We start from the raw sequence: 24,032 nt of genomic DNA, 5'->3' as shown, positions 1-24,032 counted from the left end.
CTGCTAAGTTGTTTCAGTTGTGTCTGACTCCTAGTGACCCCATGGACTGCAGCCTACCAGACTCCTCCATCCATGGGATTTTCCAGGCAAGAGTACTGGAGTGGGGTGCCATCGCCTTCTCTGGTTTCTCTGTAGTGAACATGAATTGTTATTATAATTATTATACATAAGTAAGAAAAGCTATGGGGTCACGAAGAGTCGGACATGACTGAGCGACTTCACTTTCATTTTTCACTTTCATACATTGGAGAAGGAAATGGCAACCCACTCCAGTGTTCTTGCCTGGAGAATCCCAGGGACGGGGGAGCCTGATGGGCTGCCGTCTATGGGGTCGCACAGAGTCGGACATGACTGAAGCGACTTAGCAGCAGCAGCACAGAGAAACTATAATATATGATAAATCACTCTTTTTCACTAAGTAGGATTCTGAGATGAATTACAGCAGGAATGTGTTAAGATTGTCTAACAAAAGTCTATTTTAGTTTTGCAATTAAAAACTAAAGTGAAATGTTTAGAAAATTAGTTACACTTTGTATGCATGTTCTTAGGGAAGACTACATTATTACTAAACATACTAACTGTCATGATATAAAAGAGAAAGAAACCCCATAATCCTTCCTTTGATAACATGTATTTTAGTTTAATATGACATCAACAGTAATAAAAAATACTGTTGTTGTTGTTCAGTCGATAAGTCTTGTCTGACTCTTTGCACACCAGGATTCACTGTCTTTTCACTATCTTCCAGAGTTTGTTCAAACTCATGTCAGCACCTATACTTATAAAATATAAACTGATACAACCATAACATCAAGACTCAATCTTCAGATGTTTTTAAATTTTAAAAATATATAATTTACTATTGTCTTTAACAAGAAAATAAGTTAATAGGCCAAAGAAAACTTACTCAGCTTCAAGGTTTGAAGTATGACAGTCTTTATGTCATACACGTTAGTGTTTCTGCATCTATTTCAGTGTTAGAAGTATAATTTCCCAGAAGAATTCCAGTCAACAGCACTGATTTCCAAGGAGTAACTTACTTTAATATGATGTACACCATTCAGTTTTCCAATCTGCTGTTCAATGGTCCAAACACAGGAACTACATGTCATTCCCTCAACAGAGATGGTGACAGAATTCACACTCATACTCAGATCCATTTTGATTTCTTCTTTACATTCCTATTAGAAATAATAAACTTATTAATATCAGCCATGGAAATAACCCTTCCTCTTACATGTACCCCAGTGTTCATTGCAGTGCTGTTTACAATAGCCAAGACATGGAAACAACCTAAATATTCACCAACAGATGAATGGATAAAGATGTGGTACATACAGTGGAATATTACTCGGCCATAAAAAAGAATGAACCATGCCATTTGCAGCAACATGGATGGACCTAGAGATTATCATACAAAGTGAAATAAGTCAGACAGAGAAAGACAAATATCATATGATATAATTTATATGTGGCATCTACAAAAATGATACAAATGAACTTATTTACAAAGCCAGAAGCAGACTCACAGACTTAGAAAAGGAACTTATGGTTTTGGGGGGGGAGGTGGGAAGCAGGCATAGATTGGGAATTTGGGACTGTCACATATACACTGCTAAGCTGCTAAGTCACTTCAGTCGTGTCCGACTCTGTGCAAAGCCATAGACGGCAGCCCATCAGGCTCCCCCGTCTCTGGGATTCTCCAGGCAAGAACACTGGAGTGGGTTGCCATTTCCTTCTCCAACATATACACTACTATATTTAAAATAGATAACCAATAGGGACCTATTGTATAGCACAGGGAGCATCTGTAATAACCTAAACGGGAAAAGAATTTGAAAAAAGAATACATACATGTATATGTATAACTCAATCACTTAGCTATACACCTGAAACTAACACAAAATTGCTAATCAAGTATGCTCTAATATAGAATAAAAACTAAAAAAAAAAAAAACTTTAAGTTAAAAGAAAAAGAAAAAAGAATCCTTCAATGTTCCCACCTGCCCAATTGAAAATACACTACTAATATACTACGGTTAGCATTCTTTTCTCTTGCCTCATTTTACTCCCATCCCAGCACTTTTAGGTCACCTATTCCTTTGATTTAGTGCTTTCTTCTCTTAGATATCTGCTTAGCTAACTTCTTCATCTCTTTCAAGTGTTTACTCAAATCTAATCTTCCTAACGAGTCTTACACTGACCACCTTGTTGAAAATTGCAACCTACATCCCTTCCACACACACACATACTCTAATTCCCCTTATTTCTGTCCTCTTTTTTTCTTATTTTCATAGAACTTAAAACCTTCTAATAAGCTCCATTAATTTACTTGCTATGTTTATTGCTTATTATCTGTCTTCCTGTTGTTGTTTTAAAATGTGTTCATGAATTCTTTGTCACTCCTTCGTTCAAGAGATCAAATTTAACAACTCCTTCGTTCAAGATATCAAATTTGATCAAGAGATCAAATCACATGTGGCCTCAATTCAGTGACTTGCTTCCAAATCACTAGTGGAAGTGACAATGTGTGATTTCCAAGGTAAAAGGCACTGTAGTTAGGGGAAAAAGTCATTGTGGCTTGCTCCTAGTCCTCTCTCTTCAATCACCCCATCTAGGGGAAGCCACCTGCTATGTCATGAGGACACTCAAGCAGCATTATGGAGAGGCTGACATGGTGAGAAATTGAGGCCTACAATCAATAACCAGCAAAGACATAAGGCCTCCTGCCAATAAACAGGTGAGTGAACTGTCTTGGATGCTGATTCTTCAGACTCAGTTACGTCTTTAGATGCCTGCAGCCTCAGCTGACATACAGACTTACAACCTCATGAGAGATCATGGGCCAGAACCATCCATCTATACCACTCTCAAATTCATGACCCACAGAAACTGTGAGATAATAATTGTTGGTTTTTTTAAGCCACTAAATTTTGGAATAATATGTTATACTGTAATAAACTCCTCATTAAAATGAAAATTCTATGAAGGCAGGAGTCTTTTTTTTCCCATTGATAATTAGTTTGAATCACATGAAATTTCCATTTTATTGATATAATTGATATATATTAGTTTTAAGTGTATAATACAATGATTTGATATGTGTATATACTGAAAAAGTACCACCAAAAGTTAACATCCATCACCACACATAGTTACAATTTTTTCTTGTGATGAGAACTTTTAAGGTCTACTGTCTTGCTGCTAAGTTGCTTCAGTCGTGTCCAACTCTGTGACCCCATAGACGGCAGCCCACCAGGCTCCCCTGTCCCAGGGATTCTCCAGGCAAGAATACTGGACTGGGGTGCCATTTCCTTCTCCAATGCATGAAAGTGAAAAGTGAAAGTGAAGTCGCTCAGTCGTGTCCGACTCTTAGCGACCCCATGGACTGCAGCCTACCAGGCTCCTCCACCCATGGGATTTTCCAGGCAAGAGTACTGGAGTGGGGTGCCATTGCCTTCTCCGTCTACTGTCTTAGTGACCTTCAAAAATACAATAGAATATTGCTAACTATAGTCACCATGCTGTACATTGTATCCTCAGGACTTATTTATCTTATAGCTAGGAGTTTACATCTTTTAACCACCTTCATCCATTTCGCCCACTCCTCACCCCCTACCTCTGGTAACCAACCCATCAATCTGTTCTCTGTGTCTGTGAGTTCAGGTTTTTTCAGATTCCACATATAAGTGAGTTCATACAATATTTGTCTTTCTCTGTCTGACTTATTTCACTTAGCATAATGCCCTCAAGGTCCATTCATGTTATCACAAGTGGTAGGATTTTCTTCATTTTTATGGCTGAATAATATGTATATGTATATCACATTTTCTTTATCTATTCATCCACAGACGGACATTGGTTGTTTTGACGTGTTGACTGTTGCAAATAATGCTGCAATGAATATGGGGGTGCAACTATCTTTGAGATAATGATTTCATTTCCCTTGGATAAATACCCAGGAGTTAGTAGATCATATGATAGTTCTGCTTATTAATTTTTTAGAACATCTATACTGTTTTCCATATCCATTTTTTAAATGTAAAAATTTTCACAAAGCTGAAAGAAAAATTCAACACTAGCTGCATCTTTCTCAGTCTTAATTTCAACTAGCACTAATTATGGAACTGTACTTTATAGTGTGATTTGATCTGAAATAGCCTATTTTTGTTATTTACTTTTAAAGTTAGAGCCAAAGTTATTCCAAATGCAACACTTAACAATTCAGTTATGTCCACTAATTCTTCTTATGAAGTTAGTATTATCAATTTTTACATAGATTATAATATCCATTCAATATAAAAGAATATAGTTTATCTAACTTTGTTTTTAATGACTTGAAACAGCCTTTATTCAAAGTAAAAAAAAAAACAACAACAACAATCTCTAATTAACCACACTGCCAGTGATACTCACATTCTGGTAATCTATGACTTATAATCTATATGTAAAAATAAGCTGTCATCACCCTGAGAAACTTCATCGTCCTTCCTCTAGCTTGAGCAGCTGCTGTCAATAGGACAAAATCTGAATCTTTGAATGAATGGTAAGTGGAATAGGGAAGAAGCAGTAAAAATGAGGGCCTCCCTGGTGGCTCAGTGGTAAAGAACCCGCCTGCCAAAGTGGGAGAAGTGGGTTTGATCCCCGGGTCGTGAAGATGCCCTGAAGAAGGAAATGGCAACCCACTACAATATTCTTACCTGGGAAAGCCCATGGACAGAGGAGCCTGGCGAGTTACAGTCCACGAGGTCGCAAAAGAGTTGGACACAACTTAGTGACTAAACAACAACAGTAGAAATTTAGAGGAGCTAGAACTAGCTACTCCAGCTCAAGAAGTTCTTCATGCTGTCTGAATTCTCCACTGCATGAAATTTACAATTTAAATATTATTGTATTAATGAATAGCTTTCCTGTTTTCCAAATCTTTATTATGAAAAGTTTCAACTACGCATAACAGCTGAAATAGTACAATGAACATCTATCTGTATATCCTCCACGTGAATTCAACAACTGCTAACATTTTGCTGTATTTGCTTTATTTTTCTAATCTAAGTTTTAGAGATCATAATACTTCAGCATTCATTTCCAAAGAATTAAGGACTGCTGCATAACCACAATACTATGACCACAGCTAAGAAAATTAATCGGAGGCAGTCCTAAGATGGCGGAGGAATAGGACAGTGAGATCACTTTCTCACCAACAAATTCATCAAAAGAACATTTAAACGCTGAGTAAGTTCCACAAAACAACTTCTGAATGCCGGCAGAGGACATCAGGCACCCAGAAAAGCAGCCCATTGTCTTCGAAAGGAGGTAAAAAAAAATATAAAAAGCAAAAAGAGAGACAAAAGAGGTAGGGATGGAGTTTCGTTCCAGGAAAGGAGTCTTAAAAAGAGAGAAGTTAACAAACACCAGGAAACACTCTCACTGCCGAGTCTATGGTGAGCCTTGGAACCTCAGAGGGCAACATAACTGGGAGGAAAAATAAATAATTAATTAAAACCCACACATTACGTGCCCATAGCTAACTCTCAGTGGAGAAGCAGCGGAGACGCCTGCACCCGCCACTAGCAAGTGGGGGCTGGGCAGGGAGGCACGGTCTGCATTGCTTAGAGTAAGGACCGGGCCTGAATGCCCCAAGGGCAATCTGAAGGAACTAACTTGGGCTAGCAAACCAGACTGTGGGATAGCTACCACGCAAAAAGCCCTAACCTGAGACACCGTCAGGTACCCTCACAGAACAAAAGACTGAACAGAGACAGCCAGCTGCAGACCATCCCCCTCCGGTGACAGGCAGCCAGAGCCAGAAGGGGGCAATCGCAGCCCCAGAGAGGCATTATCTACCACACTGCAAGCAGGCTTCTTTGCTAAACAAGACTTCTTGAGGTTCTGGATGGTCAACATCCACCTGAAAAGGTGCATTGGTTGTACACCCAGAAAACCGAGTGGCAGGGACAGGGGAGGTGATAAGTCGCAGCAACCGCGCTCACCAAACATCTCATCACCTGAGCGGCTCAGACCTGGGAATGGCACAAAATGGAGGCCCAACCAAGTCTGCGCCTCTGAGGACTACCCGAGTACCTGAACCTGAGCAGCTTAGACCTGGGAGGTGCATGCAGCCCGGGCGGCCTCGGACAGTTCCCGGTGGAGCAACCTAGAGCCTGAGCAGCATGGGTGGGGACAGGCCCAGTGTGGCTGAGACACTGCGAGCACATGCCAGTGTTATTTGTTTACAGTGTCCCTCCCTCCCCACAGTGACTGAACAAGTGAGCCTAAAAAAGTGTCCACCACCGCCCCCTTGTGTCAGGGTGGAAATCAGACACTGAAGAGACCAGCAAACAGAAGAAGCTAAAACAGAGGGAACCGTCTTGGAAGTGACAAGTGCAACAGATTAAAACCCTGTAGTTAGTACCGACTACATAGGAAGGGGCCTATAGATCTTGAGAAATATAAGCCAGATCAAGGAACTAGCTGAAAATGAACTGACCCAACACTGCCCACAACCACACCAGAGAAAGTCCTAGATATGTTTTTACTATCATTTTTTTAAATTTTTAAAAAAATTTTAAGTCTTCTATTACTCTATTTTTCATTTTTATAACCTACTATTACTTTGCAAAAAAAAGAGACACTATTTAATAATTATATATTTTCTATAATTTTTGTGACTTTGTTTTTCTTTTTTTCTGTTCTTTAACATTGTATTTTTGAAAATCCAACCTCTTCTCTAGATTTTTAATCTTTGCTTTTTGGTATTTGTTATCAATTTTGTACCTTTAAGAACCCAATCTTCAGTACCCATTTTTACTTGGGAGTGAGATTACTGGCTTGACTGCTCTCTCCCCTTTGGACTCTCCTTTTTCTCCACCAGGTCACCTCTATCTCCTTCCTCCCCCTTCTCTTCACTACCCAACTCTGTGAATCTCTTTGTGTGTTCCAGACAGTGGAGAACACTTAAGGAACTAATTACTGACTGGATCTGTCTCTCTCCTTTTGATTCCCCCCTTTATCCTCCTGGCCACCTCTGTCTCCTTCCTCCCTCTTCTCTTCTCTGTATAACTCCTTGAACATCTCTGAGCAGTCCAGACTGTGGAGCGCACATAAGGAAGTTGTTACTGGCTAGCTTGCTCTCTCCTCTTTTGATTCCATCTCATCTCATTTGGGTCACCTCTATCTCCCTCCTCCCTCTTCTCTTCTCCATGTAACTTTGTGAACCTCTCTGGGTGTCCCTCACTGTAAAGAAACTTTTCATCTTTAACCTAGATGTTTTATCAATGGTGCTGTATAGATGGAGAAGTCTTAAGGCTACTGTAAGAATAAGACTGAAAACCAGAAGCAGGAGGCTTAATTCCAAATCCTGAGAACACCAGAGAACTCCTGACTCCGGGGAACATTAATCTACAGGAACTCATCAAACGCCTCCATACCTACACTGAAACCAAGCACCACCCAAGGGCCAACAAGTTCCAGAGCAAGACATACCACACAAATTCTCCAGCAACACAGGAACAGAGCCCTGAGCTTCAATATACAGGCTGCCCAAAGTTACTCCAAACCCACTGACATCTCATAACTCATTACTGGACACTTCATTGCACTCCAGAGACAAGAAATCCAGCTCCACCCACCAGAACACTGACACAAGCTTCCCTAACCAGGAAACCTTGACAAGCCACCCGTACAACCCCACCCACAGCAAGGAAACTCCACATAAAGTGAACTCCACAAACTGCCAGAATACAGAAAGGCCACCCCAAACACAGCAATATAAACAGGATGAAGAGACAGATGAATACCCAGCAGGTAAAGGAACAGGATAAATGCCCACAAAACCAAACAAAAGAGGAAGAGATAGGGAATCTATCTATGACAAAGAATGACAAAGAATTCCAAATAATGATAGTGAAAATGATCCAAAATCTTGAAATCAAAATGGAATCACAGATAAATAGCCTGGAGCCAAGGATTGAGAAGATGCAAGAAAGGTTTAACAAGGACCCAGAAGAAATAAAAAAGAGTCAATATATAATGAATAATGCAATAAATGAGATCAAAAACACTCTGGAGGGAACAAATAGTACAATAATGGAGGCAGAGGATAGGATTAGTGAGAGAGAAGACAGAATAGTAGAAATAAATGAATCAGAGAGGAAAAAAGAAAAATGAATTAAAAGAAATGAGGACAATCTCAGAAACCTCCGGGACCATGTTAAATGCCCCAACATTCGAATTATAGGAGTCCCAGAAGAAGAAGACAAAAAGAAAGACCATGAGAAAATACTTGAGGAGATAATAGTTGAAAACTTGCCTAAAATGGGGAAGGAAATAATCACCCAAGTCCAAGAAAGCCAGAGAGTCCCAAACAGGATAAACCCAATGTGAAACACCCCAAAACACATAGTAATCAAATTAACAAAGATCAAACACAAAGAACAAATATAGAAGAAGCAATGGAAAAACAAATAACACACAAGGGGATTCCCATAAGGATAACAGCTGATCTTTCAATAGAAACTCTTCAGGCCAGAAGGGAATGACAGGACATATTTAAAGTCATGAAAGAAAATAACCTACAGCCCAGATTACTGTACCGCAAGGATCTCATTCAAATATGAAGGAGAAATCAAAAGCTTTACAGACAAGCAAAAGCTGAGAGAATTCAGCACCACCAAACCAGCTCTCCAACAAATGCTAAAGGATATTCTCTAGACAGGAAACACAGAAAGGGTGTATAAACTCGAACCCAAAACAATAAAGTAAATGGCAATGGGATCATACTTATCAATAATTACCTTCAATGTAAATGAGTTGAATGCCCCAACCAAAAGACAAAGACTGGCTGAATGGATACAAAAACAAGACCCATACATATGTTGTCTACAAGAGACCCACCTCAAAACAGGGGACACATACAGACTGAAAGTCAAGGGCTGGAAAAAGATATACTACACAAACAGAGACCAAAAGAAAGCAGGAGTAGCAATATTCATATCAGATAAAATAGACTTTAAAACAAAGGCTGTGAAAAGAGACAAAGAAGGACACTACATAATGATCAAAGGATCAATCCAAGAAGAAGATATAACAATCATAAATATATATGCACCCAACATAGGAGCACCACAATATGTAAGACAAATGCTAACAAGTATGAAAGGGGAAATTAACAATAACACAATAATAGTGGGAGACTTTAATACCCCACTCACACCTATGGATAGATCAACTAAACAGAAAATTAACAAGGAAACACAAACTTGAGATGATACAATAGACCAGTTAGACCTAATTGATATCTATAGGACATTTCACCCCAAAACAATGAATTTCACCTTTTTCTCAAGCGCACATGGAACCTTCTCCAGGATAGATCACATCCTGCGCCATAAATCTAGCCTTGGTAAACTCAAAAAAATTGAAATCATTCCAAGCATCTTTTCTGACCACAATGCAGTAAGATTAGATCTCAATTACAGGAGAAAAACTACTTAAAATTCCAACATATGGAGGCTGAACAACACGCTGCTGAATAACCAACAAATCACAGAAGAAATTAAAAAAGAAATCAAAATATGCATAGAAACGAATGAAAATGAAAACACAACAACCCAAAACCTGTGGGACATGGTAAAAGCAGTGCTAAGGGGAAAGTTCATAGCAATACAGGCATACCTCAAGAAACAAGAAAAAAGTCAAATAAATAACATAACTCTACACCTAAACCAACTAGAAAAGGGAGAAATGAAGAACCCCAGGGTTAGTAGAAGGAAAGAAATCTTAAAATTTTGGGCAGAAATAAATGCAAAAGAAACAAAAGAGACCATAGCAAAAATCAACAAAGCCAAAAGCTGGTCCTTTGAAAGGATAAATAAAATTGACAAACCATTAGCCAGACTCATCAAGAAACAAAGGGAGAAAAATCAAATCAATAAAATTAGAAATGAAAATGGAGAGATCACAACAGACAACACAGAAATACAAAGGATCATAAGAGACTACTATCAGCAATTATACGCCAATAAAATGGACAACTTGGAAGAAATGGACAAATTCTTAGAAAAGTACAACCTTCCAAAACTGAACCAGGAAGAAATAGAAAATCTTAACAGACCCATCATAAGCACAGAAATTGAAAGTGTAATCAGAAATCTTCCAGCAAACAAAAGCCCAGGTCTAGATCGCTTCACAGCTGAATTCTACCAAAAATTTAGAGAAGAGCTAACACCTATTCTACTCAAACTCTTCCAGAAAATTGCAGAGGAAGGTAAACTTCCAAACTCATTCTATGAGGCCACCATCACCCTAATACCAAAACCTGACAAAGATGCCACAAAAAAAGAAAACTACAGTCCAATATCACTGAGGAACATAGATGCAAAAATCCTTAACAAAGTTCTAGCAATCAGAATCCAACAACACATTAAAAAGATCATACACCATGACCAAGTGGGCTTTATCCCAGGGATGCAAGGATTCTTCAATATCTGCAAATCAATCAATGTAATACACCACATTAACAAATTGAAAAATAAAAGCCATATGATCATTTCAATAGATGCAGAGAAAGCCTTTGACAAAATTCAACATCCATTTATGATTAAAACTCTCCAGAAAGCAGGACTAGAAGGAACATTCCTCAACATAATAAAAGTTATATATGACAAACCCACAGCAAACATTATCCTCAATGGTGAAAAATTTAAAGCATTTCCCCTAAAGTCAGGAATAAGACAAGGGTGCCCACTCTCACCACTACTATTAAACATAGTTTTGGAAGTTTTGGCCACAGCAATCAGAGCAGAAAAAGAAATAAAAGGAATCCAAATTGGAAAAGAAGTAAAACTCTCATTGTTTGCAGATGACATGATCCTCTACATAGAAAACCCTAAAGACTCCACCAGAAAATTACTAGAACTAATCAATGAATATAGTAAAGTTGAAGGATATAAAATCAACACACAGAAATCCCTTGCATTCCTAGACACTAACAATGAGAAAATCAGATCAGATCAGATCAGTCGCTCAGTCGTGTCCGACTCTTTGCGACCCCATGAATCCCAGCACGCCAGGCCTCCCTGTCCATCACCAACTCCCGGAGTTCACTCAGACTCACGTCCATCGAGTCAGTGATGCCATCCAGCCATCTCATCCTCTGTCGTCCCCTTCTCCTCCTGCCCCCAATCCCTCCCAGCATCAGAGTCTTTTCCAATGAGGAAACTCTTCGAATGAGGTGCCCAAAGTACTGGAGTTTCAGCTTTAGCATCATTCCTTCCAAAGAAATCCCAGGGCTGATCTCCTTCAGAATGGACTGGTTGGATCTCCTTGCAGTCCAAGGGACTCTCAAGAGTCTTCTCCAACACCACAGTTCAAAAGCATCAATTCTTCTGTGCTCAGCTTTCTTTACAGCTTTTATATTTTTCCAAATCAGGATCCAGACAAGGTTCACACTCCGCATTTGGATGTATCTCTTTTGTCTCATTTAATCTAGAACAGCCTCTCTCCCATATCTCTTTCCTGGTAAGTAACTTTTTGAAGAACCTAGGTCAGCTGTCTGAGACATTGTATCCTCTTTCTAAAATACAAACTCCTCTTTGAGAGTTTAAGACACTGACAGCTGGAATTACATCTCCTAAAAACTAGGTAAGATCAATTACTACAATAGAACAGAAGCCCAAATGGAACAGGAAAGGCAGGTAATTGTGAACAAAGAATTCTTGGGATATAGGGAATTCGTAGGCCCAGGTTAAAAGTCCAAGCTGGGGTACTTAAGGCAAGCATGAAGGCATTAGGGCTACCACTAGGGAGAGGGTCACTGGGATGCACTAATATATATGAAAAGGTAAGTAGAATAATGTCTAAAACAAGCATATTTTATCAAAATTTTGCCTACCATTAGTCTTATCCTTCAAAAAGAATACACTTCCTCTTGTAGCACATGGCTGCCTGCCTCTAGGTCAAAACATTCACACTTAGTACCTATATGGCTCAGATATGTTATGGGTCAAAATAGAGCTTTTCAGGGCTCATCCAGGTACATTACCAAAACTGACTCAATTGTTTTATAAGCAACTGTCAAGTTCAAAAAACAGAATTGGTAACAAACTTTTGGAATACAATATACTCAGCATATGAAGGCTAGTTTACCTGGTTAGTTAGGAATGTAAAACTGAAATACAGTTTTATTTGGGGCTATGTCCCAGGCCAAAGAGGAACTGATAGAGACTAGTTAAGCAGCAAAGCACTTTTTAAAGTGACTGGATTATTTACCCTGGAAATGTGTGTATGTGTGTGTGTGTGTTAGTCACTTAGTCGTGTCCAACTCTTTGCAACCCTGTGGAATTCTCCCCACTAGGCTCCTCTGTCCATGGAATTCTCCAGGCAAGAATACTTGTGTCAAGCCATTTCCTTCTCCAAGGGGTCTTCCTGACCCAGGGATCGAACCCAAGTCTCTTGCATTGCAAGCAGATTCTTAATTGTCTGAGCCACCAGGGAAGTCCCGGAAATATGTATTAGGGAGCAAAGAAATTCTAAGCATGAATGAAAATTACATTAATACAGCCACTTTTCCCACTACATCCTAATTTAAGCATATCAAATCATCTATGAATAACATATATTTCCCTTGCCTTCATAATTCACCTGCATTTTTCTCCAAAACTGTATTTAAAGTGGGCCTCACACTCAAAACCTGAGGAATTCTATCCCCTACATACTATTTTATTTTTTCATATATTGTACATATATTTATATATAATATATAACACACAACTCACTGATTTTGTAAATATATGCTATGCCCATCTTTTGAATTTTAAATGTCTCAAAAATAGATACAAAGTCAAGAACATCTTTTTTAACTCTCACTGCATTTAGCAGAATGACTCAAAAAACAAAGTAACAATATAAATAATTGCATACAGTGTCAATATCAAAGAAACAAATCTGGCACGCAGCTATTAGTAATGAGGTGACTGAGAAAAAGAGCATCCAACAACATTGAGGGAAATAACTTCTAGTTATTAAAGTATTTTCAACCACTCCCTAAACACAGATGGTAATCACTATCAGTAATAACATTTTGTAAGAGGAAGAAGAGTATTATGACTAGATCATCATCTCTGGTTTGGAAACAGAAACTGTAGAAGTTGAGTACAAACAAGCATGACATGTATGAAGTCTGATGGCTCAAAACCACTTCTTAAAGCTGATCAAAGAAGCTCAAACATTATTTTTAAATCCACCTAAAATAATGTGTCCTCATAATTTGAGAAAGGTTTCTGGATTCTTAATAAATTATATGGTAATGTTAATTTTGTTGGATACAGCTCCAACTGCATAATTTTTTATCACTACAGTAATCAAGAAAATGCAAATTAAAACTACAATGAATATCATTTACACCTATCAGGTAGACAAAAATTTCAAAATCTGACAATACCAAAGTGTTAATGAGAATGTGGAGCAACAGGATCTCCCTTATTCAGCTGGTGAGAGTGTAAATTAGTACAACTATTACAGAACATGGTTGGCAATATCTGGTAGAGTTAAAGATATGCATATATTAGAACTCAACATTTTCACTCCAAAGCCTATTACCCTACAGAAAATCTCACATTGTGTAAGAAAACATGAACAAAAATATTCACTGCAGAAAAAAAAACTTTAGAAATAACCTAAATGTCTATCAACTGGAAAATGGAAAAATAAGTGGTGATATATACATCATGAAGCATGACAGAGTAGTTAAAATAAATGAAGTAAAATAATGGTTCTCACTGGGAGAAGGGAGATTTTGCCATGAAAGGGACATCGGCAATGTCTGGAGACATTTTTGGTTATCACAACTAGGGTGGGGAGTGGAGGGGAAAGTGCTACTGGGATATCGCTAAACTTCCTATAAAGGACAAGAAAGGGCCTCACAACAAAGAAATAGCAACAAATGGCAACAAAACAGAGATTGAGAAACTGAAAACTAGGGCTATAAGTAGCAACATGGAAAAATCTCATAAACATAGTTGAGGAAATAAAAAGTTTCAGAAGGATACAAAAGCCTAAAAATGTAAAATAATACCAAATATTGGTTTTGTATATATTCATATATAGTAGTGTTAGTTAAAATATTAAAATATGCATGGGAATAATAAACTCCAAATTCAGAAGTTTGGGGAGGGGGGAAGGGATGCAATTGGAGCACAAAGGGAAACTTCAACTATATATGTAATGTTTAATTTCTTAGGCTAAGAAGAAGATACACACATATGTTATAGGGTTTCCTATACTCTTTGTAGGTCTAAGTTATTTCATTATAAGAATTTTTAAAAGGAAAATAAATGAATAAACCAGGAGGACATTATGCTAAGTGAAATAAGACAGACACGGAAAGACAAAAACTGCATGATCTTACTTACATGTGGAATCTAAAGTCTGAGTCTTAGAAGCAGAGACTAGAATTGTGGTTATCAGGAGCTGGGGAGTTGGGGAAATGATGCAGGATGAATAAATTCTGGAAATCCAAAACACAGCGTGATGACTACAGTTAATAATACTGTACTGTTTACTTGAAATTTGCTAAAAAGAGATTTTAACTGTTCTCAACAACAAAAAACGGTAACTATGTGAGGTGATGTATATGATAATGAGCTTGATTGCAGTAATCATATCACAATGTATATGTATATCAAAGCATCGAATTGTACAACTTATATATCAACAGTTTCTATTTGTCAATTATACCTCAATAAAGATGGAGGAAAAAAGATTCTTTAAAAATACAGCCCACTTTAGGGGGAAATAAAGAAGAAAAAATGTAGGGAATGTGCAGCAATTAAGAGAAAAGTTACCAAAATTGAAATAATTCAGTAAGTGAGACTAATAATAAACTGAAACATATAAACAGGCATAAATTACCCAGTCTATTACACCAGGGCTATAAAAAATACCCCTATTTTGTTAAGCAAACTGATAATTTTTAGCTATGCAAACAACATTGAACTAGCTGTCTCTAGAGTATATATTGCTAAATCAAATTTTTTATTTAGTTTTTTCCTATTTGCTTTTATTTAAAATCCACTACCTCTAAATTGAAAACAAAAGGGAGAAAGTATTGGCTTCTTTATTATTTTATATAACACATCTTGTTTAAATTGCTTGAACATTTAAAATGAACACATCTTACTCCTTAACTTGTTTTCAAAATATCGAGTGTCTAATCTCTTTCATCAGACAGTTGTCATTATACAAACAGAAGACTAAGATTCCAGATGAAACAGGTGGAGTAGACAAATGTATGTTTCAAAACATAGTTGTTCTACTCAATTGATGATTCCCAAAATTGAAGCTAATGATAAAGAACCCGCCTGCCAATGTAGGAGATGTAAGACACGTGGGTTCGATGCCTGGGTCAGGAGGACCCCTGGAGAAGGATATGGCAACCCACTCTAGTATTCTGCCTGGAGAATCCCATGGAAAGAGGAGCCTGGCACGCTACAGTCCATAGGGTCACAAAGAATCAGACACAAGTAAAGCAACTTAGCACGCATGCACAAAAGATTAGGAGTTAGGACTTCAGACATATTAGTTAAGGTCAAAAAAGATCAAAACATTCAAATTAGGAAAAGGCAATGTGCTCTGCTGGCTATTTTTGTGACTCCTAGACAAATCACTGCCTCTTAAAAAAGTGTTATCCTTTGGATAACTACAGATATTTCAGAGTCCTATAGCATTGCATAGTTGACAAAACTTTCATATACATAATTTCACAACAATCCTGCAATATAAATAAGGTAGTAGCCTCCTTTTATTTTAAGGAAACTAATACTCAGACTTTGTTGTTGTTGTTCAGTCAATAAGTCGTGTCTGACTCTTTGCAACCTCATGGACTATAGCACGCCAGGCTTCCCTGTTCTTCACTATCTCCTGGAGTTTACTCAAACTCATGATTATTGAATCGATGATGCCATCCAACCATCTCATCCTCTGTCGCCCCCTTCCCCTCCTGCTGTCAATCTTTCCCAGCATCAGGGTCTTTTCCAATGAGCAGGCTCTTCACATCAGGTGGCTGAAGTAATGGAGCTTCAGCATCAGTCCTTCCAATGAATATTCAGGGTTGATTTTCTTTAGGATTGACTGGTTTGATCTCCTTGCAGTCCAAGGGACTCTCAAGAGCTATCCCCTCCTCCAGTGGATCACATTTTGTCAGAACTCTCCATTATGATCTGTCCATCTTGAGTGGCCCTGCACAACATGACTCATAGCTTCACTGAGTATACTCAGACTTACCTATGCTCATACAGCCAATTCAAGCTAGAGTCTAGAGCTAACAACAGCCTCAAAGGAATTAACTTAATAGGGCAACATCTGCAAAAGGCATAAAATAAAACCAGCCAAAGATGCTCCCATCTTTGGAATTGAGGAAAATGCTTGAAAAAATAGTTACCCTGCAATGAACACAGGTGAGGGGACAAGTTACTCAGAAACTGAGAAACAGACCTCAAGTTCTATCTGCCTTTCTACCAGGAACTGAACATTTGCTGCCTTGTCAATAATAGACTAGAGGAAAATGTTTTTGGGTGAAACTTTTCTTGCCTCAGACAAGGCCATTTTTATCCCAGATAAAGTAGAGGCAAGTAGTTTTCAACAATTTGACATCAAAATGTGTCAACTACTTTTCAATCACATTATGGGTTAAATATGGTCTAGGTGCAGTAATCTAACTTAGATTCTAAGATTATTTAGTAGCTGGAATGCTTTTTTCCCCCATAAAAACAATCACCTGTTTCAAGCTTCTCAGATATAATCTGTAGGTAAGTCATGGTCCACTTGTAATGCTATAGCTCTTTTTGCAAGGAAAAATCCATCTTCTAATTTTAGTTCTAAGACAAAACTGTGCCCCAAACCACCGATGAAATAACATTAAATACCTATGAAAAAGAAAAACAACTGACAGTATTTAAACACTAGATACAGTAAGTTGAAAAAGCACTTATTTTATATTTGCTATAACTGATTAAGAAAACATAAACCATAAAATAAATGATAAAGGTTTGATGAGGTTGAAAATGACAATTCAGTATGACTAAACTTTGCAAGTATGTCATTAATTTTATAAAAACCATCACTAAAAGGATAATAATGCTAATTACCCTATGACACATTAAAATGTTTTTAGAAGTTTTATTTATTAAATTGGTTTATAACATTATATAAGTTTCATGCGTACAATACTACTAATGTCAGAACAGACAGATTCTTGGTAACAAAACAGAAAGTACCAGAAACAGACATGTGTGTATATATAAGAATTTAGTATATAATAAGGGAAATATTCAAATTAATGGAGAAATAAGTGGTGTTGCTATAACATGCTAACCATGTGAGGTAAACATGTTTAGACTCCATATTATTCCAAAATTAATCCTAAATGAATTAAAGACTGAACTGTAAAAAAAAAATTAATGCTATAAAAAAGTAGATAATAATTAACAACAACAGCAAAAACAAAATTTGGGGTGGGAAGGCCTTTCTAAGCCTAAGCCAAAAGCAGATAGAAAAGATTTTTAAATTTAACTTTTATGAATTTTTAAAATGTCATGTGGCAAAAAAAAAAAACCCATGTGTTGATTCATGTTGATGACTGGCAGAAACCAACACAATTCTACTTCAATTAAAAAAATAATTTTTAAAAGGTTTTTAAAAATAAAAGAAAAAATATCCATGTAAGCAAATTACAAAAATATATATGCATGGGGTTTCTTTCTGGAGTGATGTTCTGGAATTAGGTAGTAGTAATGGTTGCACAAGTCTGTGAATACACTAAAAACACCAGAATTACACATATAAAATTATAGTGAATTTTATGACATCTAAATTATATTTCAAAAAATCCCATATATGTAATATATGTCAGGTAATTAACAAAATAAGTTTTATAGTTTCTGGTCTTATGTTGAGGTCTTTAATCCATTTTGACTTTATTTTTGTGGACGGTATTAGGAAGTGTTCTAATTTCATTATATGTAGTTAACCAGTTTTACCAGCACCACTTGTTGAAAAGATTGTCTTTTCTCCATTGTATATTTTTGCCTCCTTTGTCAAAGATAAGATGCCCAAAGGTAAATGGATTTATTTCCATGCTTTTTATCTTGTTCCATTGGACTATATTTCTGTTTTTGTGCCAGTACCATACTGTCTTGATGACTGTGGCTTTGTAGTATAGTCTAAAGTTAGGCAAGTTGATTCCTCCAGTTCCTCCCGTTCCATTCTTCTTTACCAAGACCACTTTGGTGATTCAGGGTCTTCGGTGTTTCAATACAAATTGTAAAATTATTTGTTCTAGTTCTGTGAAGAATACCATTGGTAGTTTGATAGGGATTGCATTGACTCTATAGATTGCTTTCAGTAGTACAGTCATTTTCACTATATTGATTCTTCCAAACCAAGAACATGGTATATCTGTCCATCTGTTTGTGTGGTCTTTGATTTCTAAATGTAAGATCAGAAACCATAAAACTCTTAGAGAAAAACATAGGCAGAACACTCTCTGACATAAACCACTGAATTGATGCATTGATTTGTTCCCCACTGAAGACTCAAGGGGGACCCTCTGCAGATCTTTGGATATCTCCCCAGCCTCCATATATGAGATCCTCTATGACCCACCTCTGAGAGTAATGGAAATCAAAACAAAAATAAACAAATGGGACATAATTAAACTTAAAAGCTTTTGCACAACTAAGGAAACTATGGGCAAGGTGAAAAGACAACCCTCAGAATAGGAGAAAATAACAGCAAACAAAACAACTGACTAAGAATTAATCTCCAAAATATACAAGCAGCTCATGCAACTCAATACCAGAAAAACAACCCAGTCAAAAAAGTGGGCAGAAGACCTAAATAGACATTTCTCCAAAGAAGACATACTGATAGCTAATAAACACATGAAAAGATGCTCAACACTGCTTAATATTAGAGAAACTCAAATCTAAACTACAATGAGATATCATCTCATACAGGTCAGAATGGCTATCATCAAAAAGTCTACAAACAATAAATGCTGGAGAGAGTGTGGAGAAAAGGGAACCCTCTTGCACTGTTGGTGGTAATGCAAACTGATACAGCCTCTATGGACAACAAACAGTATGGAGATTCCTTTAAAAACTAGGAATAAATATACCATATGACCCAACAAACCCACCATTGAGCATATACCCTCAGGAAACCATAATTGAAAAAGACACACGTACCTCAATTTTCATTGAAGCACCATTTACAATAGCTAGGACATGGAAGCAATCTAGACGTCCGTCAACAGATAAATGGATAAAGAAGCTTTGGTACATATATACACAATGGAATATGACTCAGACATAAAAAGGCATGCACTTGAGTCAGTTCTAATGAGGTGGATGAAGCTAGGGCCTATTATACAGAGGGAATTAAGTCAGAAAGAGAAAGACAAATATTGTATATTAATGCATATATATGGAATCTAGAAGGTCAGTATTGGTGATCCTACTTGCAGGGCAGCAAAAGAGACATAGACATAAAGAACAGAGTTTTACACACAGTGGGGGAAGGAAAGGGTGGGATGATTGGAGAGAATAGCACTGAAACATATACAATACCATATGTAAAACATATAGCCAGTGGGAGTTTGCTGTGTGACGCAGGGCATCCAAAGTCGTTGCTGTGTGACAACCTAGAGGGGTGGGACAGGGAGCGAGGTGGCAGGGGGGTTCAAGAGGTAGGGGACATATGTATACCTATGGCTGATTCATGTTGATATATGGCAAAACCCATCACAATCTGGTAAAGTAATTATCCTCTAATTCAAAATAAAATTAAAAAAAGAAAAAACAACATAAAAAATCCAAAATTCCAATAAACATATGAAACTATTATATATAAATTTTATATTAGTTATAAATAATAGTTATATCATATATAACTTTTATATTAATTATAAATAATTATATATAAATTTTATATTAGTTATAAATAATAATTATATTATATATAACTATTTAAAGTTATAAATTAAAACAACTAAGATATAATGTTTTCTACCTACTGGATTAGTAAAATGTGTCTATTACCATGTAGCTTAAATCAGCAAAATAGGAAACAACCTACATTTTTTTTTACAGTAGGGCACTGGTTAAATAAACTCTAGTATATTCACACTTTTACAGATGGTTGTCATATTTTTGGCTACCCAGTATCCAAACACACACTCTAGGTTAAGGAAATCCCCTGCTGTGAGAGAGAGTCTTGGTGATAGGCAGTAGGACTGGGCCCTGACTACTGAAGCCCAAGTTTGGAGGAGGAGATGTTCCTTTTCCCTTCATCCTTGAAGCTGAGATGCTGCTAAATAAGTCTAGATCTGACTGGGCAGATGCTTCTGCCCAGGGATTTGAATTCTGAGAAAATGACACAAATACACAGTGATAATTTAAAAGAATTTGCAGCAGCTGCAGCAACACAGTCAAGATGCTAGCAGTGGTGGTGGCAGAAGTCCTGAGAAAGCTAGTGCCAAGGCAGACTACTACCAGACTGTCATGGGGACTGTGACCTTGGCTGTTTTAGCCTCCCTGGGCTTCTGCCCATTTTTCCAAGCCTGGCTGATCATCTTTCCTGTTGACTCTATAAACAGTCTTAATAGCCTACCCATTAATTCCTTGTCTGGTTAAGTGAGTCAAGCTGTTTCATGTCACTTGCCAGCAAAAACTCATCATAATACGTGTACAATAAATACCATGTGGCCATTAAAAACAATGATGTAGATCTCCATTTACTGATGGGAAAATACAGAATACATTAAGTAAGAAAAAGCAAATTTTCACTCTGCAAAAAGTTCTCTTAACCAACCATCAGTGGATTAACTGATAGTCTCCATTCTATCACTAAAATATTCAGATGCCCACAGCAAGCTTAAGTGCACTCCTTGTTCCATCAGCAGTGTTGACATGCTTAGTTTCAACTGTGTTTGTTCCCAAGCCTGTGTATGCCCACTGACCTTTCTTTAATGTGACTTAATTAAATATTATGTAAACTGATGAAATGTGAGTATAAAAGTCAGTTATTATTTCTATGAAAACAAAGGTGAATGCTTTAGAAACATTCAATAAAGGTGAACAGTAACTGCCAAAATAGCTGTACATGAAGCAACTTTAATAGAATGGGGGTGGAGATCACAAAAATCTAAAAATTCTGTTCTCTACTTTCATGAAAGCAAACTAGAAACTGGAAATTTGGAAACCTGGAATGAAACAATATGGATATGGCTATACTAGAAAGAAAAGGAGGATTTCAAAAGACCCATATACAAACAAAAAGCCTTGGGCCTACATATAAATATTGGGGGATGAATGACTATATGTTCCAGGTTTTTACAAAATGAACAGACTACATATACATAGTTACTACGGTTCCTTTCTTCAACTGACAAACCACTGGATGGTTTAGGAGTTTCTATCGTTATTTCCAACTTCTGTGAGGAAGTCTCTAGGATATACCATAGAACAAAGAGGAAAAAATATCTGATTCCATTTTGTTTTAAAGGGCCCTAATAGTTTTCATTTTCAGCCTTGACTAAAAATTTTATAAATAGTTGAATAACAAGGTAGGTTTCAAAGAGTATATCCCTAACAAGGACATCACTGAAATTGAGACTTTAAAGAATTTTCTTCCCATTATGAATGTCCTGTTTGTCCTCTAAAGGTATGAAATGTTATAACTGTCTATTACAATAGCTATGTCCAATACATTATGCTATTTTTTGTTTCCATTCAGAATCCTCAATGGAAGCCAGAGATGATTTTCCTCACATAGTTTTATATGGCATTTCTTTTTCCTCTAGAAGTATTTATGGGCTTAGAAAAATTACTATTTCCTGATAAAGGCAGATACTTCATAAAAGTCTGTGTGTGTGGTAAAATATACATAAATTGATCATTTTAACTACATTTTAAATTATAGTTGATTTATAATATATTAGTTTCAGGTAATACAGTAATTTGATATTTTCATAGAATATATTCCATAAAAATATCATAAAATATTATGTTCCCTGTGCTATACATTACATCTTCGTAACTTATTTACTTTATAGCTAGTAGTCTGTGCCTCTGTGGAGAAAAGGGGGCCTTCATACACTGCTGGTGGGCATGTAACTTGGTACAACCACTATAGAAAGCAATATAAAAGTTCCTTAAAATATAGAACTACCATGTTATCCAGCAGAGTGCTGCTTCAAGGTATTTATCCAAAGAAAATGAAAACACCCTTCAGCTCTTTTGCACCTCCTCCCACACTTCTCCCTCTGGTAGACACTAGTTTGTTCCCTGTATCTATGTTATTTGTTTCTGTTCTATTTGTTTATGTATTTTGTTTTTTGGATTCCAAATAACATTAAAATATACAATATCTGTCTTTCTCTCTGAGTTATTTCACTAAGCATAATATACTCCAGGTCCATCCATGTTGTCACAAATGGCAAAATTTCATTTTTCAATGGCTGAGAAATATTCCATTGTGTGTGTGTGTGTATGTGTGTATATATGTATATATATACATATGTATATATATATATACACACATACATATATATACACACACACACATATATATACACACATACACACACGACAACTTCAGTATCCATTCATCTGCTGATGGCCACTTAGGTTGCTTCAATATCTTTGCTAACTGCAAATAAAGCTACAAACAACATTGAGGTGAACATATATATATATATTATATATATATATATTTATTATTATTATTATTGGTGTTTTCATTTTCTTTGGATAAATACCTTGAAGCAGCACTGATGGATCACATGGTAGTTCTATATTTTAAGGAACTTTTATATTGCTTTCTATAGTGGTTGTACCAAGTTACATGCCCACCAGCAGTGTATGAAGGCCCCCTTTTCTCCACATCCTCGCCAATATTTATTTCTTGTCTTTTTGATAATAGCCATTATGACAGGTATGAGGTGATATTTCATTGTGGTTTTGATTTCTGTGATGGTTAGTGATATTCAGCATCTTTTCATACATCTGCTGGCCATCTGTATGTGTTCTTTGGGAAGAAACGCCTATTCAGGTCCTCTGCCCATTTTTTAATCAAACTGTTTTTTTAATATTGAGTTGTATGATTTCCTTATATATTTTGGATTTAACTCATCAGACATATTGTTTGCAAATGTCTTCTTCCATTCAAGGTTGTTTCTTCATTTTGTTGATGGTTTCCTTTGCTGTGCAAAAGTTTTTAAGTCTGATTAACTCTCATGTTTAAATGCTTGCTTTTGTTTCTCTTGTCTGAGAAGACAAATGCAAAAACTATTCATAAGATCAATGTCAAAGACGATGCTGCCTATGTTTTCTTTTAGGAGTTCTATGGTTTCAGATGACTCCACCCATAAGGCAAAAAGCAAAGAGGAATTACAGAACCTCTTGATGAAGCTGAAAAGGACAGTGAAAAAGCTGGCTTAACACTGAAAAAACGAAGATCATGGCATCTAGTCCCATGACTTCATGGCAAATAAATGGGGAATAAATGGCAACAGTGACAGACATTCTTTTCTTGGGCTCCAAAGTCACTGTGAATGATGACTACAGCCATGAGATTAAAAGACGCTTGCTCCTTGGAAAAGCAATGACAAACTAGACACAATATTAAAACAGAGATATTACTTTGCCTACAAAGGTCCATATAGTCAAAGTGAAAGTTGCTCAGTCATGTCCAATACTTTGCAAGCCCATGGACATACAGTCCATGGAATTCTCTAGGCCAGAATATTGGAGTGGGTAGCTGTATAGTCAAAGCTATGGTTTTTCCAGTAGTCATGTACAGATGTGAAAGCTGGATAATAGAAAAGGCTGAGCACTGAAGAATTGATGCCTTCGAACTGTGTTGCTGGAGAAGATTTTTGAGAGTCCCTTGGACAGCAAGGAGATCAAACCAGTCAATCCTAAAGGAAATCAACCCTGAATGTTCATTGGAAGGACTGATTGCTGAAGCTGAAGCTC

The 24,032-nt window shown here is 36.9% G+C and overlaps 1 protein-coding gene across 3 annotated transcripts in view; it reads right to left on the bottom strand.

Moving 5' to 3' along the window:
* Window positions 1–24,032, bottom strand: part of ATP7A (ATPase copper transporting alpha) — a 133,646-nt gene that overhangs the window by 69,422 nt on the left and 40,192 nt on the right. For 2 of the 3 annotated variants that reach the window (XM_044937332.2, XM_006051892.4), the window contains exon 2: window positions 1,041–1,181. In XM_044937332.2, the coding sequence (XP_044793267.1) occupies window positions 1,041–1,160 (120 nt within the window). In that variant the 5' untranslated portion in view covers window positions 1,161–1,181. Of the gene's footprint in view, window positions 1–1,040; window positions 1,182–14,408; window positions 14,504–24,032 lie in introns of all 3 variants that reach the window. The other variant, XM_025277034.3, reaches the window with a different exon arrangement.

This window comes from Bubalus bubalis, chromosome X (assembly GCF_019923935.1).
Source record: "Bubalus bubalis isolate 160015118507 breed Murrah chromosome X, NDDB_SH_1, whole genome shotgun sequence".
NCBI classification, from domain to species: Eukaryota; Metazoa; Chordata; class Mammalia; order Artiodactyla; family Bovidae; genus Bubalus; species Bubalus bubalis.
Note: the sequence above shows the minus strand (reverse complement) of the source record. Positions and strands in the feature narration are given on the sequence as shown.